Consider the following 18999-nt stretch of genomic DNA (forward strand, 5'->3'; position numbering starts at 1 on the left):
CCTGGACTGGCTTAGGTCAGCAGAAATGCTGCCCCCCCCCCGGGCCCTGGCATAGCGCCTCATGAGAGGTGCGGCGCTGTATTGAGGTAACTGAATTTTTACTGATTAACCCCTTGCCTCCATTTTCCTGGCAATATTTGTATTTCACTATGTTATGTGTTGCATTTTGTGTGTTTTAGGGGTATTATATTAAATGCTAAATTTTAGAATTTTTCATCAGTGCTTTTTTGCTTAGATATATTCTGATACTAGTGGAAATCCTTTCCTACACTGTTTGAGGACCTCTAACCACAGCCCTTGTTGTTACTGTATAAAATGTGTGTAATGTGTTTACCGTGTACTTACTTTCTCTGGCCTTTCCAGGAAGTACAAATGGATGTTGCTTATAATTGAAGAAAAAAAATATGAAGAAAAAAATCCAAAAAAACCCAATGGTTATTTAAATGCATCTGCAAAAACTGCACTATCGGAGGGTGACCCTGATATATGGGGGGGGGGGGGGGGGCTTGAAATTATACTTGGGGGTCTGAATATGATGATAGCAGTGTTTGTGGGGCCCTTGGTCACACTTACCGATCCCTCTTCAGCTCACGACCCATCCGCATCCTATAGCAGAAGGGGAAGTGGGGGGCAGCCATGAACAGGACCGGGGAGGTAGGGAAATAGGCCGTTACCTGCTGGGGATACTCAAGCAGGTAGTGACCTATTTAAAAAATAAATAAATGTTATTCTCACCTACCTACAATCCTGAGATGGAGATGGAGCTGTCGTCAATACCGCCTCCTCTTCTTCCGCGCATAAGATGACTGTATCAGCACAGGAGGCATGATAATGTTTTATCATCACTGTCTGTGCTGAGACGCAGAGGTATAAGCCAGCCCAGGACATGTCCGCTCAGTTTTGTTTTCAGAGTGGCCTGTCTTGGGCTAGTTTAGAAAAAAATAATGGTAAAATTGCCACCTCTCGAAGGTGACGCCTGAAGCAGCCGCCTCACCTCGCCTTGCCTCGCCTCATTAGCAGTGCACTCCTGTAGACATGTTTCAAACTGTACAGACAAGCTTGACAGAACATACTGAGGTAGATAACATATTAAACACCCTGCGTACACATTACATGGGCACGTTATGGTATCATTTATATGTGCAGTGTAAGGTGCTAATATTTATGTGGTGCAACTTTTACAAATGGCTTTTGTCTTAGTTTTAGCCGGTGTTCATCTACAGTAAGAGGCAGACTGCAATGAGGCTGAAGAGCGAATCTGTTCCCCTGGGCCCAATTTAAGTATTTCAGAGAAGATTGTAGCAAGGATCACAGGCTTACAAAGGAAAGGAGCTTGGGTTCACTCTGGTTTGCCAAGTATTTAGTGGTATGTATAGAACATGGCGCAGATTATACTCTGCAGGATAAAAGTGAGTGCCCAGGTCAGGATTGGGAGTGTTTGTAACAGTGTTGTGTTGATGTTGTTTTTTTTTTTTTTGCACGCTCGCACCTTGTATGTAATTGATACAACATCATTAATAAACTGGAACGAGAAAGTGAAGTGGTCCAAGGCAAACAATATACTAATGGACCTAGCACATTCTTTGTCTTAAATGGGTTGTGCCGATATAGACACTTTCCATCTACAGAGATGTGTAAGGGCTCTTTTTTTGCATGGCGAGGTATAGTTTCTAATGGTACCAAAGCTATACACATTAAGTCACATTTTCTAAGCAGTCTACAACAACGTTTGTCCTGAACGGCAACAAAAAGGTCAAAGATTGTGTCCTGTGGCAAATTTGTGAAAAAGTTCTACTTGTTTCTCAAGAAATGAAAAAAATTGGAGGCAGATATATATACTGTATATAGAGTAATATAGATATACGGTATATTTACTGGTTTCTTTCTGTCTCTCCACAGATACAGCTGATACAATGTGTAACTGCCTGAAGATACTGGCGGCCATCTGCAGCCGGACATTATTTGCTCTTCATGGCTTACTTATGGTGTATGTTATGGTAGATATCAAGAAAGATGATTTCTACTGGAGCTTTCTCACTGGAATTGTTCTCTTATTTATCGAGATGATCGTGACACTGAAGATGACAAAACATGGAGAATGGAAATGGTAATAAGGATCACTAATATGGGGAGGGGACTGTGATTCGCTATTCTAAGGGACTGTGTCTGAGTTTTCTAAGGTGGGACTGTGGCTGGTTATTAGGAATGGGCTTTAGCTGGCTATTGCAGACAATGTGAGGTCAGTCTAGGAAATACACCTGCCACACAGACGCTGTTTCTTGTATCCAGAAGTTTGAAAAAAAAATTAGGCGATGGAGCGCTGGTCCAACTTGAATAAATCTTTATTTCAAATAGGTGTAACAAAGAACGTATTTCGCGTAAAATCCTTTCTCTAGTCTTCATCAAGATGCACATTTGAGAAAGGGTTTTACTGGAAACGCGTTACGTGTTACACCTATTTGCTATTTGGAATAAAGATTTATTCAAGTTGGAACAGCGCTCCATTGCTTCATTTTTTGATTAACCTGACGTCTACCTAGAACTACGTTCCTGAGGTCGCCAGCCACTTTGAGAGGTCCATTGGGAAACCTATCCCAACTTACATGTCTAAAGACTGGTTGTGGACTTGCCAGAACCATAAAAGGTGAGCAGCTAATTGCTAGATATCCGTCATATTTATTCTTAGCCTTACTGTATAATACTATTAGCGCTCCGCATTGTCTGTTTTTCTACTTTCTCGGCTGTTACTTGTATTTCCTATGGGTTACAACACCCTGTAAGAAAAACTATTCGGCCAGTCAATATATTGTATAGTCAGTTTGTAAGGGAATTGCAATAGGAGCAGTTCCCCAGGACTGTAGATGAACCCTGGAGGAAGGAGCACAAGAGACAGTGAGCCCTGGTCTGAAACCCCCCACTGTCCCTTACTGCTTGCCTGGTCCTATCCTATGTAATAAGCAGCAACTTGGTGATGGGCCCTTTCTATATACGTGAAACACAAAACGCAGACAAGACAAACAACAACAAAGGGAGGTCAGCAAGCCAAGGGTCCAGTAACAGTTTAGCAATACGGAGACAAAATCAAAATCCAAAAGAGTAGTCAATAGGGAAAGCCAGAGGTCAACAATCAGAATACAAGAATAAACAGCAAGAGAAAAGCCAGCACGCACAAGGCAATAGCAAACACCTATGTGAATGACAGCCAAGAATAAATAGAGAGGAAGAACCCGCCCTGGAGTTGATAGGCGGAAAGGCTGTCAATCACAGGGCAAGGCTAAACTTAACTATTAGCGGAACAGAGGGAAATGAATGTGAAGGAGATGGGTGTGGTGGAAAATCAGTTACAGAAATATAGCCATGTTCACACAGTGCAACTAAAAACTCTAAGCAAGGAATGAAACTGCACACACCTCCTGCACTGCAGCATGCGAGCAGACGGTGGCGCAGTGACTCGAACAGGCAGAGACGTTACACACTTATAGTATTATTAGTATTCACAATTTAATTTATTATTACTATTAATTCAACATATTGGACTGTAAATTGGTATATTTCAAAAAGCACTGATGTTTTTGAAGGTGAATTTCTATTCCTGTACTAAACTCTCCTTTGTGTTATTGTAGGTTCTCTCCGATGGTGTTCCTGTATTTATGTACTGTTATCCCCTCTATATTTGTGGTGGAATTTGATTATCTAGAAATTAGAATGATCATTAATGATACAAACTCGACAGATTCTGAATGCACCAAAGATGTAGGTATCTCATTTATTACATGCCATTCTTCAAATTTAATATAAAAACTCTCCACCAGGGGATAATGTGTCGTTGGGGATGTCCCATTTGGACTACGGACTAGCATGACTGTTCAATGTGGCCGCCATCATGCATGGTGAGCATGGTCATCCTATGCAGAACGTGCTCGACGCTTGCGTGTAACATCTCTGGTGAGATGCTGCACACTTCCAACGTGATGCGGTCTTTGAGGTCAGGCAGGGTTTCGACATTCCCCCAATAAACACGCTTCTTCAAGTGTCCCTACAACCAGAAATCACAAGGAGTGAGATCCGGAGAGCATGGTGGCCACGCTGTAGGGAATGAGCGGCTCAAAATCCTGTCGTCGGGAAAATGTGCACGAAGAGCGTTCTTCACAGGATTTGCGATGTGAGGAGGGGCTCCATCCTGCATGAAGGTGATCGTCTGCAGACACTGCCGCTGTTGGAGTTGGGGAACGACCACTGTTTCCAGCATTGTCCGGTACCTCGCTGCTGTGACGGAACAGGTGGCAACCCCAGTTGGGCCCAAATCTTCGTAAAAGAACGGTCCGATCATGAACGATGAGGTGAACCCACACCAAACGGTCACCTTGGGTGAATGCAGTGGAACCCCCTCGAGCGCACGCGGGTTTTTGGTGGCCCATATGCGACAGTTCTGTGTGTTGACCGTTCCATTCAGGTAACAATGCGCTTCGTCGCTCCACAGGATATTCCATGGTCAATTGGTATCTACTTCCACTCTGGCCAGAAACATTAATACAAATGTCATGCGGGTGTCATTGTCACGAGGAAGCAGTTGGAGATGATTTTTAGGTTTTGAGTTTTTTTTCATGCCGTCCGTTTCCCCATGCCTTGATTAGCACACGTACAAATTTTCAGGCAATTCCGTCCATTGGGTCAGCCTGCAAACACCTGAGGTTATATTATGGCCACCCTGTATGTCAAGAGAGCTTCATAATATGACATTGTTGACCATTACATTAATTTGTATTATACAGTATATGTGTTATGTTTTCCTAAATGTAATGCATGTTATAATTCTTTCACAGGTCATCAAAGAACTCTCATCTGAGGCGCAAAGTGCAGAAGAGTTAACTGTCCTGGTCCTGATTTTAGGACGTTGGATGATGCCAAGAGGGAAAATGAGCCGTGACCAGCTCGCTCAGCTACTTCTGCTCTACCTTGCTTTAGGTGCAGATATGTTGGATATTTTAGAACTGATGAAGGAGCCTTCAGTCAAAACCAACCAGACTATAACTGTGGTGGGCCTGTGTCTATTCAGCTGGGCCATAATGCAATTTACATTAATTCTCACCCAAACTTTGTCGTCCTCATCTGAAGATCCCGAGGTCGGTGAGCGGGGTCATTCATCCTCTGGAGTAAAGAACTGCGTCATGACTTTATGTTGTACCAGTGAGGTCTGGAGTGTGCTTATCACAGTGTTGATGCAGGATGGGCCCTTTCTGGTGTACCGCCTGTACTTGGTAACTAGAGAGGGAGTGTTCAATGAATCCATGGTCTTTTTTATATGCAAAAACATTCTGTCTGTTATCATACAATTATACAGGGTGGTTGTGTTCGTGTGCAATGAAAATCGCAAAAGAAAGAAATTTAAACAATTGCATATAAATCTGTAAAATGTGTAACAAGGCTAAATATGTATTCATTAAAATGATATCAAAGGCTGAGAAAAGTGTAAAAGTGTTATAGTAAGCCATATGTCAGCTGTCCGATGCTTTGTGATAGGAATAATATGCTGTTATAGTCTATCAATTAGAAATAAAAATGAACCTATCTGTGGGGCTGGGTTCTGGTGACAGACTCCCATATATAACTGATCAAGGGGGTCGACAGCCAGCCCTCAAACCAATCTGCTGTAATGAGCTTTTTTTTTTTTTTTTTTTTTTTTTAACGTAGATTGTAGTGCCATATAGGGATCACAATGTACATTTATTTTCCTATCAGCATGTCTTTGTAGAATGGGAGGAAATTCACGCAAACACAGGGAGAACATACAAACGCCTTGTAGATATTGCTCCTGGTGGGATTCGAACCCAGGACTCCAAAACTGCAAGGCTAACCACTGAGCCACCGTGTTGCCCCATGTATGGAGCTGCTTTTGGCTGAGAGATGAGCTGGAGCATTCTCCATGTATAGGATTGGTTCTGGTAGCAGCTCCATATAATTGATCGGGCCCGCTGTTGGCCCGCTGTTTCTGATATTTTTCTTGGCCTGCCACTTCTGGGCTTAACAAGAACTGTCCCTGTGCTCTTCCATTTCCTTACTATGTTCCTCACAGTGGAAACTGACAGGTTAAATCTCTGAGACAACTTTTTGTATCCTTCCCCTGAACAACTATGTTGAACAATCTTTGTTTTCAGATCATTTGAGAGTTGTTTTGAGTAGCCCATGATGCCACTCTTCAGAGGAGATTCAAATAGGAGATCAACTTGCAATTGGCCACCTTAAATACCTTTTCTTATGATTGGATACATCTGGCTATGAAGTTCAAAGCTCACTGAGGTTACCAAACCAATTTTGTGCTTCAGTAAGTCAGTAAAAAGTAGTTAGGGGAATTCAAATCAATAAAATGATAAGGGTGCCCATACTTTTGCACCGGTCAAATTTTGGTTTAATGCATATTGCGCATTTTCTGTTAGTACAATAAACCTCATTTCAATCCTGAAATATTACTGTGTCCATCAGTTAATAGATATATCAAACTGAAATGGCTGTTGCAAACACCAAAATATTTAGAACTAAAAATGATTAAGATTAATAGGGGTGCCCAAACTTTTTCATAGGACTGTACTTATATTACCAGTGGTGTAACTAGGAATGGTGGGGCCCCGTGGCGAACTTTTGACATAGGGCCCCCCCCCAAACTGACGCCGAAGACCTCAACCGACCCCCTCCTCCGCACTCTATTATGTCCCTTAGTAAGCTCTGCACACAGTATTATGTCTATTAGTGGCCCCTGCACACAGTATTATGTCCCTTAGCGGCCACTGCACACAGTATTATCCCCCATAGGGTCCCCTGCACACACAGTATTATCCCCAATAGTGTCCCCTGCACACACAGTATTAACCCCAATAGTGTCCCCTGCACACAGTATTATGTCCCATAGTGGCCCCTGCACACAGTATTATCCCCCATAGTGGCCCCTGCACACAGTATTATGTCCCACTGTGGACACCCATAAACAATTATTATACTCTGAGGTCTTTTCAGACCCCAGAGTATAATAATCGGACATCCGGGGGAATAAAAACATTAAAATAACAGAAACAGTTGCTTACCTGTCCCCCGGCTCCTAGGCTGTCGGCCGCCACTATTGTCCTGCTTTAATGACGTCGGACGTCACATGACCCGGGAAGCAGGCCTGGGTCATGTGGCGTCAGACACGAATGACGGAGGCCTGGCAGGATCGTGGAGAGGTAAGTAACACTGTTTGTTATGTTCCCTTACCTCTCCCGGTCCGCCGATCATTATACTCGGGGTCTGCAAAGACCCCCGAGTATAATGATAGTATTTGTGGGGCCCGCGGTGTCACTTACCGATCCCGGCCCAGCCAGGATCGGCAAGTGAATAGGGCCCGTAACGGCCTATTGAAAAAAAAATAATAAAAAAACGCAGCGGTAGCGGCTGTCACCGGGCCCCCTAATGGCCCGGGCCCTGTGGCAGCCGCCTCCGCTGCCTCTATGGTAGTTATGCCACTGTATATTACATGTAAACATCTTTTGACAAAGTTGTGCACAGGGAGGTAGATGAGAGGAAGGCCTAAGAGCCTAGCCCTGCATATAACTATATATAATACATACTATACTGTACATACTGAATACAGACTTTCCTTAGCAATGCTCATTTAGGATTTATTACACAACATTGACTATCCAATAACTAACCCCCCATCTCAACTAAGGTTGCACCTTTTCACCAAAAAAATACTGGCCAGGGTAAAAAAAAGGACAGCGGTTTGGGCTAGAGTTTAACATAGAGTTTTTCCTGGGGGAAAAAATTTAAGACCAGAGGGAATTGTGTAAAGTAAAATGGTATTGTTATTTCTTCTTTCCTCTGCTGTTGCAGTGGTGGGACTGTGGTCCTCTCCATCAGTATCTGGCTCTGAGTCTTCAGTGGTGATGTAACCAACTACCACAAATGACAAAGGCCTTATGTAATGTCTCTGCCTGTTCGGGTCATTGCATCACCCTCTGTTCGCATGCTACGGTGCAGGAGGCGTGAGCAGTTTAATTCCTTGCTTAGAGTTTTTGGTTGCACTGTGTGAACACGGCTCTTGTTCTGTAATTGAATTTCCACCACACCCATCTTCTGCCCTTGTTTGCCTCTGTTCATGCCTTGCCCTACAGCCTATCCGCCTATCAACTCTATGGCGGGATCTTCCTCCCCATTTATTCTTGGCTCTCATTCACATTGGTGCTTGCTATTGCCTTGTGTGTCCTGGCTTTTCTCTTGCTGTTTCTTGTATTCTGATTCTTGACCTCTGGCTTTCCCTATTGACTACTCTTTTGGATATCGATTTTGACACTGCATTGCTCGAATGTTACTGACCCCTGGCTAGCTGACCTCCCTTGTTGTTGTTTGTCTTGTCTGCATTTCATTAGTCACATGTTTAGGTAGGGTTTTGTCGCCCAGTTGTCACCTATTACCTAGGATAGCACCGGCAATCAGGAAGGGACAGTGTGTGTGTGTGGTGGGATTCAGACGAGGGCTCACTGTCTCTTGTGCCCCTTCCTCTAGGGTTTCCAGCAGCTACTGGGAAATTGCTGTCCTAGTGTTAGGATTGTGAAGTAACTGCGGCCATGATCTGGGCGTCGCTGTCTGTTCCTCTGCACAGTCCAGGGTTGCAAGGGTTAATCTGCCTTGCAACAGCCAGGCGTGGTCGACTGGTTGATTGACATGTGTGTCGACCAATGGACGCTCGGACTGGGCAGCTGAGCTATTTGCTGGTGACCGCCCCTTGCCTATATAAGGGGGCTGGTCTGGACGCCCGGCGCTCTAAGATCAAATCCAAATCTGATACCTGAAAGGGTGTGTGCGTGTGTGCGTGTGTGCGTGTGTGCGTGTGTGCGTGTGGGCGTGTGGGTGTGTGCGTGTGGGTGTGTGCGTGTGGGTGTGTGCTTGGGTTCCAGCCAGAGTATTATTAGTTGGCCCTAGGTAGTAAAATATCCCCAGAGACAGCAATGCCATTTGTAGTTGGGCAGCATGCTGTCTTGTATGGTGTGTGGTAGAATCTCAGTTGGCCTTTGCTAGCTTCTCCCCTCAGTCAGTGTTCACACTGGGAGTTTGCTTGGCAGTAAGTTGCATTGGGGGTAGGGTGGCTGGAACAACTACACACAGGGTTTACTTGGTCTCTGGCTTGTCCTGTAGTTCAGGCTAGCCAGTTTGTTTATTTGTGCGGCTGCTCTGACTGCACAGGACTCTGTGATTGGTAACAGAGCAAACCTGGTTGTTTAATTTAGCTGGCAGTGACATCAACTGTTAGACACTGTTCACACCAGGTTTTTAGCAGTCAGTAGCCCAGAGGGCTCCGCAAGGTTTTTCAGTTGTTTAGTTTTTTTTTAATAAATCCTGCTGACCATAACACCTAGCAATTTACTAACACCTTAGAAAAAAGAACTGGCACCAATCTGTAAAAATATCAGTCTGGCCAGTAATGTAATGGCCAAGTGGCAAAGTCTCCTCTATCCGACCCCCCAGAGAGGAATTGGAAACACTACTAGTGTAACACAAAGTTCCAACCATGTATGGGCTGACTACAATGTCTCTGCTCTACTACTGCAAGAGTTACTAGATGTTACAAATTAATGTAATCAAACTAATTAGATTAATTGCCCATCATCATAACTTCTACATCGGTCAGTAATAAGGCCGTAGTCAGTAATCTGCACAGAGGACTTTTCTCTCTGCCGATTTCAGTATAAAATTGGCAGAAACCAGTCTACACCTTATGGCTCATTCATACAGTCCTATGAAAAAGTTTGGGCACCCCTATTAATCTTTATCATTTTTAGTTCTAAATATTTTGGTGTTTGCAGCAGCCATTTCAGTTTGATATATCTAATAACTGATGGACACAGTAATATTTCAGGATTGAAATGAGGTTTATTGTACTAACAGAAAATGTGCAATATGCATTAAACCGAAATTTGACCAGTGCAAAAGTATGGGCACCTCAACAGAAAAGTGACATTAATATTTAGTAGATCCTCCTTTTGCAAAGATAACAGCCTCTAGTCGCTTCCTGTAGCTTTTAATCAGTTCCTGGATCCTGGATGAAAGTATTTTGGACCATTCCTCTTTACAAAACAATTCAAGTTCCGTTAAGTTTGATGGTCACCGAGCATGGATAGCCCGCTTCAAATCATCCCACAGATGTTCAATGATATCCAGGTCTGGGGACTGGGATGACCATTCCAGAACATTGTAATTGTTCCTCTGCATGAATGCCTGAGTCGATTTGGAGCGGTGTTTTGGATCATTGTCTTGCTGAAATATCCATCCCTGGCGTAACTTCAACTTTGTCACTGATTCTTGAACATTATTCTCAAGAATCTGCTGATACTGAGTGGAATCCATGCGACACTCAACTTTAACAAGATTCCCGATGCCGGCATTGGACACAGAGCTCCAAAGCATGATGGAACCTCCACCAAATTTTACAGTGGGTAGCAAGTGTTTTTCTTGGAATGCTGTTTTTGTGGACGCCATGCATAACGCCTTTTTGTATGACCAAACAACTCAATCTTTGTTTCATCAGTCCACAGGACCTTCTTCCAAAATGAAGCTGGCTTGTCCAAATGTGCTTTTGCATACCTCAGGAGACTCTGTTTGTGGTGTGCTTGCAGAAACGGCTTCTTTCTCATCACTCTCCCATACAGCTTCTCCTTGTGCAAAGTGCACTGTATTGTTGACTGATGCACAGTGACACCATCTGCAGCAAGATGATGCTGCAGCTCTTTGGAGGTGGTCTGTGGATTGTCCTTGACTCTTCTCACCATTCTTCTTCTCTGCCTTTCTGATATTTTTCTTGGCCTGCCACTTCTGGGCTTAACAAGAACTGTCCCTGTGGTCTTCCATTTCCTTACTATGTTCCTCACAGTGGAAACTGACAGGTTAAATCTCTGAGACAACTTTTTGTATCCTTCCCCTGAACAACTATGTTGAACAATCTTTGTTTTCAGATCATTTGAGAGCGGGCTGTCCATGCTCGGCGACCATCAAACTTAACTGAACTTGAATTGTTTTGTAAAGAGGAATGGTCCAAAATACCTTCATCCAGGATCCAGGAACTGATTAAAAGCTACAGGAAGCGACTAGAGGCTGTTATCTTTGCAAAAGGAGGATCTACTAAATATTAATGTCACTTTTCTGTTGAGGTGCCCATACTTTTGCACCAGTCAAATTTCGGTTTAATGCATATTGCACATTTTCTGTTAGTACAATAAACCTCATTTCAATCCTGAAATATTACTGTGTCCATCAGTTATTAGATATATCAAACTGAAATGGCTGTTGCAAACACCAAAATATTTAGAACTAAAAATGATTAAGATTAATAGGGGTGCCCAAACTTTTTCATAGGACTGTATCTGCGCCCGGGTTTCCGTTCTGCAGGTTTCCGTTTCCTGCACAAAACAGAGCAGGAAACGGAAACCTGCAGGACTTTCATACCCATTCATTTGAATGGGTTTGAAAGATGTCCGGCCGTGAGCGGCGGTGAGCATTTTATGCTCTCCGCCGTGAAACCGTTTTTTTTAAAATCAGACACAGAGTTGGACATGCAGTACTCTGTGTCCGATTTTAGAAAACCGGTTTCGCGGCAGAGAGCATATAACGCTCAATGCCGCTCACGGCCGGACCCGGTCTGACAGCTGTCCGTCTTCTGCATGCAGAAGATGGAAAGCTAAGAACAGAGATCGAACGCTAGTGTGAACCTAGCGTTAGTCTGTTCTCTGAGCTCTCCTCCATTTTCACGTTCCTTTTGGCCATTGTCGCCCCCAGAACCTACATTGTAGAGTATTGTCATTGCCCCCAGTCAGTGAGTTATAGCATGATGTTCCCTATAACTGCAGACATCAGCGGCTCAGAACTCCATCACTTCTGTAATACAAATGTAAGGCTCCACATTAGTCATCTGCTTTTTATAATACTAATATAATATTAATTCATTTGATCTCTATTGCTAAAACATAAAGCAGATAACACATATCTTAATGACTCAGACACATTGTCTTCTGTGCAAGTGTTATGTGATCTACATCTTCGTACTCATCCGTTTCCTGTAATGCAACTGATGGGGAAAGCAGCATCATTGTATATCTGACAGCCTGTAGAAACTATAAACCTAATATACCCCCTTACATAGAAACTGTGCACATACCAATGTAAGAACTGTATATAGTTAGTATACCACTGGTGCCATATAATGTATGTTATATACATGCCGTGTCCCATGTTTCTTATGTGTCTAGTAGCCCGTGGCGTGGTGGACTGGTGGGTAGTTGTACGTGGCATGCAGCTACACCAAGCCTGGGCAGGAGATAATAGGTAATAGGAGATAAAGGTGCAGCGTAATCTCAGGTCCTGAAGAGCCCAATATTTATTATGTTTTGCACATGTTAATAGGGACTAATTCTGGCTCTCATACTGATTCTGGCTCTGACCTCTCAGTCTGATTCCGGCTCTGACCTCTCATACTGATTCTGGCTCTGACCTCTCAGACTGATTCTGGTTCTGACCTCTCAGACTGATTCTGGCTCTGACCTCTCATACTAATTTTGGCTCTGACCTCTCAGACTGCTTCTGGCTCTGATCTCTCATACTGATTCTGGCTCTGACCTCTCAGACTGATTCTGGCTCTGACCTCTCAGACTGATTCTGGCTCTGAACTCTCATACTGCTTCTGGCTCTGACCTCTCTACTGATTCTGGCTCTGACCTATCAGGCTGCTTCTGCCTCTGACCTCTCAGACTGATTTTGGCTCTGACCTCTCAGACTGCTTCTGGCTCTGACCTCTCATACCGATTTTGGCTCTGACCTCTCATACTGATTCTGACCTCACATACTGATTCTGGCTCTATCCTCTCATAATGATTCTGGTTCTGCCCTCTGAGACTGCTTCTGGCTCTGACCTCTCAGATTGATTCTGGCTCTGACCACCCATACTAATTCTGGCTCTGACCTCTCATACTGATTCTGGCTCTGACCTCTCATACTGATTTTGGCTCTGACCTCTCAGACTGATTCTGGCTCTAACCTCTCATACTGATTCTGGCTCTGACCTCTCATACTGATTCTGGCTCTGACCTCTCATAATGATTCTGGTTCTGCCCTCTCAGACTGCTTCTGGCTCTGACCTCTCAGATTGATTCTGGCTCTGACCTCTCAAACTGATTCTGGCTCTGACCTCTCATACTGATTTTGGCTCTGACCTCTCAGACTGATTCTGGCTCTGAACTCTCAGACTGCTTCTGGCTCTGACCTCTCAGACTGATTCTGGCTCTGACCTCTCATACTGATTCTGACCTCACATACTGATTCTGGCTCTATCCTCTCATAATGATTCTGGTTCTGCCCTCTGAGACTGCTTCTGGCTCTGACCTCTCAGATTGATTCTGGCTCTGACCACCCATACTAATTCTGGCTCTGACCTTTCATACTAATTCTGGCTCTGACCTCTCATACTGATTCTGGCTCTGACCTCTCATACTGATTTTGGCTCTGACCTCTCATACTGATTCTGGCTCTGCCCTCTCAGATTGCTTCTGGCTCTGACCTCTCAGACTGATTCTGGCTCTAACCTTTCATACTGATTCTGGCTCTGACCTCTCATACTGATTCTGGCTCTGACCTCTCATAATGATTCTGGTTCTGCCCTCTCAGACTGCTTCTGGCTCTGACCTCTCAGATTGATTCTGGCTCTGACCTCTCAAACTGATTCTGGCTCTGACCTCTCATACTGATTTTGGCTCTGACCTCTCAGACTGATTCTGGCTCTGAACTCTCAGACTGCTTCTGGCTCTGACCTCTCAGACTGATTCTGGCTCTGACCTCTCATACTGATTCTGACCTCACATACTGATTCTGGCTCTATCCTCTCATAATGATTCTGGTTCTGCCCTCTGAGACTGCTTCTGGCTCTGACCTCTCAGATTGATTCTGGCTCTGACCACCCATACTAATTCTGGCTCTGACCTTTCATACTAATTCTGGCTCTGACCTCTCATACTGATTCTGGCTCTGACCTCTCATACTGATTTTGGCTCTGACCTCTCATACTGATTCTGGCTCTGCCCTCTCAGATTGCTTCTGGCTCTGACCTCTCAGACTGATTCTGGCTCTAACCTTTCATACTGATTCTGGCTCTGACCTCTCATACTGATTCTGGCTCTGACCTCTCATAATGATTCTGGTTCTGCCCTCTCAGACTGCTTCTGGCTCTGACCTCTCAGATTGATTCTGGCTCTGACCTCTCAAACTGATTCTGGCTCTGATCTCTCATACTGATTTTGGCTCTGACCTCTCAGACTGATTCTGGCTCTGAACTCTCAGACTGCTTCTGGCTCTGACCTCTCAGACTGATTCTGGCTCTGACCTCTCATACTGATTCTGGTTCTGAACTCTCATACTGATTCCGGTTCTGATCTTTCAGACTGCTTCTGGCTCTGACCTCTCAGATTGATTCTGGGTCTGACCTCTCATGCTGATTTTGGCTCTGACCTCTCAGACTGATTCTGGCTCTGACCTCTCAGACTGCTTCTGGCTCTGACCTCTCTTACTGTTTCTGGCTCTGACCTCTCATACTGATTCTGGCTCTAACCTCTCATACTGATTCTGGCTCTGACCTCTCATAATGATTTTGGCTCTGACCTCTCATACTGATTTTGGCTCTGACCTCTCATACTGATTCTGGCTCTGTTCCCTCATACTGATTCTGGCTCTGACCTCTCATACTGATTCTGGCTCTGTTCTCTCATACTGATTCTGGCTCTGACCTCTCATAATGATTCTGGTTCTGCCCTCTCAGACTGCTTCTGGCTCTGACCTCTCAGATTGATTCTGGCTCTGACCTCTCATACTGATTCTGGCTCCTACCTCTCATACTGATTTTGGCTCTAACCTCTCAGACTGATTCTGGCTCTGAACTCTCAGACTACTTCTGGCTCTGACCTCTCAGACTGATTCTGGCTCTGACCTCTCATACTGATTCTGGTTCTGAACTCTCATACTGATTCCGGTTATGATCTCTCAGACTGCTTCTGGCTCTGACCTCTCAGATTGATTCTGGCTCTGACCTCTCATACTGATTTTGGCTCTGACCTCTCAGACTGATTCTGACTCTGACCTCTCAGACTGCTTCTGGCTCTGTTCCCTCATACTGATTCTGGCTCTGACCTCTCATACTGATTCTGGCTCTGTTCTCTCATACTGATTCTGGCTCTGACCTCTCATACTGATTCTGGCTCTGACCTCTCATTCTGTTTTTGGCTCTGACCTTTCATACTGGCTTTGACTCGGACTTCTCATAGTGATTCTGGCTCTGACCTCTCATACTTATTCTGGCTCTGACCTCTCATACTGATTCTGGCTTTCATCTCTCAGACTGATTCTGGCTCTGACCTCTCATACTACTTCTGACTCTGACCTCTCATACTGATTCTGGCTCTGACCTCTTAAACTGATTCTGGCTCTGAACTCTCATAATGATTCTGACTCTGTCCTCTCATACTGCTTCTGGCTCTAACCTCTCATACTGATTTTGGCTCTGACCTCTCATACTGATTTTGGCTCTGACCTCTCATACTGATTCTGGCTCTGACCTCTCAGACTGCTTCTGGCTCTGACCTCTCAGACTGATTTTGGCTCTGCCCTCTAAGACTGATTCTGGCTCTGACCTCTCATAAAGATTTTGGCTCCGACTTCTCATATTGATTCTGGCTCTGACCTCTCATTCTGATTTTTGCTCTAACCTTTCATACTGATTTTGGCTCTGACCTCTCAGACTGATTCTGGCTCTGACCTCTCATACTACTTCTGGCTCTGACCTCTTAAACTGATTCTGGCTCTGACCTCTCATACTGATTCTGGCTCTGAACTCTCATATTGATTCTGGCTCTGACCTCTGATACTGATTTTGGCTCTGACCTAACATACTGATTTTGGCTCTGACCTCTCATACTGATTTTGGCTCTGACCTCTCATACTGATTCTGGCTCTGACCTTTCATTCTGATTTTGGCTCTGACCTTTCATACTGATTTTGGCTCAGACTTCTCATACTAATTCTGGCTCTGACCTCTCATACTGATTCTGGCTCTGACCTCTCATTCTGATTTTGGCTCTGACCTCTCATTCTGATTTTGGCTCTGACCTCTCATTCTGATTTTGGCTCTGACCTCTCAGACTGATTCTGGCTCTGCCCTCTCAGACTGCTTCTGGCTCTGACCTCTCAGACTGATTTTGGCTCTAACCTCTCATACTGATTCTGGCTCTGACCTCTCATACTGTTTCTGGCTCTGACCTCTCAGACTGATTCTGGCTCTGAACTCTCATACTGATTCCGGTTCTGATCTCTCAGACTGCTTCTGACTCTGACCTCTCAGATTGATTCTGGCTCTGACCTCTCAGACTGATTCTGGCTCTGACCTCTCAGACTGCTTCTGGCTCTGACCTCTCATACTGATTCTGGCTCTAACCTCACATACTGATTCTGGCTCTGACCTCTCGTAATGATTTTGGCTCTGACCTCTTATACTGATTTTGGCTCTGACCTCTCATACTGCTTCTGGCTCTGACCTCTCATACTGATTCTGGCTCTAACCTCACATACTGATTCTGGCTCTGACCTCTCATAATGATTTTGGCTCTGTTCCCTTATACTGATTCTGGCTCTATTCCCTTATACTGATTCTGGCTCTGACCTCTCATACTGATTCTGGCTCTGTTCTCTCATACTGATTCTAGCTCTGACCTCTCATTCTGATTCTGGCTCTGACCTCTCATTCTGTTTTTGGCTCTGACCTTTCATACTGGTTTTGACTCGGACTTCTCATAGTAATTCTGGCTCTGACCTCTCATACTTATTCTGGCTCTGACCTCTCATACTGATTCTGGCTTTCATCTTTCAGACTGATTCTGGCTCTGACCTCTCAGACTGCTACTGGCTCTGACCTTTCAGATTGATTCTGGCTCTTACCACTCATACTCATTCTGGCTCTGACCTCTCATACTGATTTTGGCTCTGACCTTTCATACTGATTCTGGCTCTGACCTCTCATACTGCTTCTGGCTCCGACCTCTCATACTGATTCTGGCTCTGACCTATCTGGCTGCTTCTGCCTCTGACCTCTCGGACTGATTTTGGCTCTGACCTCTCAGACTGATTCTGGCTCTGACCTCTCATAGTGATTTTGGCTCTAACCTCTCATAAAGATTTTGGATCTGACCTCTCATACTGATTTTGGCTCTGACCTCTCAGACTGCTTCTGGCTCTGACCTCTCATACCGATTTTGGCTCTGACCTCTCATACTGATTCTGACCTCTCATACTGATTCTGGCTCTGCCCTCTCAGACTGCTTCTGGCTCTGACCTCTCAGACTGATTCTGGCTCTAACCTCTCATACTGATTCTGGCTCTGACCTCTCATACTGATTCTGGCTCTGACCTCTAATAATGATTCTGGTTCTGCCCTCTGAGACTGCTTCTAGCTCTGACCTCTCAGATTGATTCTGGCTCTGACCTCTCAGACTGATTCTAGCTCTGACCTCTCATTCTGATTTTGGCTCTAACCTCTCATAAAGATTTTGGATCTGACCTCTCATACTGATTTTGGCTCTGATCTCTCAGACTGCTTCTAGCTCTGACCTCTCATACCGATTTTGGCTCTGACCTCTCATACTGATTCTGACCTCTCATACTGATTCTGGCTCTGTCCTCTCATAATGATTCTGGTTCTGCCCTCTGAGACTGCTTCTGGATCTGACCTCTCAGATTGATTCTGGCACTGACCACCCATACAAATTCTGGCTCTGACCTCTCATACTGATTCTGGCTCTGACCTCTCATTCTGATTTTGGATCTGACCTCTCATTCTGATTTTGGCTCTGACCTCTCATTCTGATTTTGGCTCTGACCTCTCAGACTGATTCTGGCTCTGCCCTCTCAGACTGCTTCTGGCTCTGACCTCTCAGACTGATTTTGGCTCTAACCTCTCATACTGATTCTGGCTCTGACCTCTCATACTGTTTCTGGCTCTGACCTCTCAGACTGATTCTGGCTCTGAACTCTCATACTGATTCCGGTTCTGATCTCTCAGACTGCTTCTGACTCTGACCTCTCAGATTGATTCTGGCTCTGACCTGTCAGACTGATTCTGGCTCTGACCTCTCAGACTGCTTCTGGCTCTGACCTCTCATACTGATTCTGGCTCTAACCTCACATACTGATTCTGGCTCTGACCTCTCGTAATGATTTTGGCTCTGACCTCTTATACTGATTTTGGCTCTGACCTCTCATACTGCTTCTGGCTCTGACCTCTCATACTGATTCTGGCTCTAACCTCACATACTGATTCTGGCTCTGACCTCTCATAATGATTTTGGCTCTGTTCCCTTATACTGATTCTGGCTCTAACCTCACATACTGATTCTGGCTCTGACCTCTCATAATGATTTTGGCTCTGTTCCCTTATACTGATTCTGGCTCTATTCCCTTATACTGATTCTGGCTCTGACCTCTCATACTGATTCTGGCTCTGTTCTCTCATACTGATTCTAGCTCTGACCTCTCATTCTGATTCTGGCTCTGACCTCTCATTCTGTTTTTGGCTCTGACCTCTAATACTGATTTTGGCTCTGACCTCTCATACTGATTTTGGCTCTGACCTCTAATACTGATTTTGTCTCTGACCTCTCATACTGATTCTGGCTCTGACCTCTCATACTGATTCTGGCTCTGACCTCTCATACTGATTTTGGCTCTGACCTCTAATACTGATTTTGGCTCTGACCTCTCATACTGATTCTGGCTCTGACCTCTCTGACTGATTCTGTCTCTGACCTCTCATACTGATTATGGCTCTGACCTCTCATTCTGATTTTGGCTCTGACCTTTCATACTGATTTTGGCTCGGACTTCTCATACTGATTTTGGCTCTGACCTCTTATACTGATTCTGGCTCTGACCTCTCATTCTGATTTTGGC

General features: G+C 44.7%; 1 protein-coding gene across 1 annotated transcript; it reads left to right on the forward strand.

Moving 5' to 3' along the window:
* The first annotated feature begins 1913 nt into the window (after window positions 1–1913).
* On the forward strand, window positions 1914–5435 carry LOC142210476 (transmembrane protein 26-like). Its single transcript, XM_075279641.1, has 3 exons — window positions 1914–2107; window positions 3624–3753; window positions 4824–5435. The coding sequence occupies exons 1-3, from the start codon at window positions 1914–1916 to the stop codon at window positions 5409–5411; spliced, it is 912 nt and encodes a 303-aa protein (XP_075135742.1). The 3' UTR covers window positions 5412–5435.
* Window positions 5436–18999: the final 13564 nt, after the last annotated feature.

The sequence above is a fragment of the Leptodactylus fuscus genome, chromosome 6 (genome assembly GCF_031893055.1).
Source record: "Leptodactylus fuscus isolate aLepFus1 chromosome 6, aLepFus1.hap2, whole genome shotgun sequence".
NCBI lineage: Eukaryota > Metazoa > Chordata > Amphibia > Anura > Leptodactylidae > Leptodactylus > Leptodactylus fuscus.

Coding starts and splice junctions, on each gene's coding strand:
- LOC142210476 (XM_075279641.1), top strand. CDS start 1,914: ATGTGTAACTGCCTGAAGATACTGGCGGCCATCTGCAGCCGGACATTA. Junction 2,108..3,623: donor AAACATGGAGAATGGAAATG/GTAATAAGGATC, acceptor GTGTTATTGTAG/GTTCTCTCCGATGGTGTTCC. Junction 3,754..4,823: donor ATTCTGAATGCACCAAAGAT/GTAGGTATCTCA, acceptor ATTCTTTCACAG/GTCATCAAAGAACTCTCATC.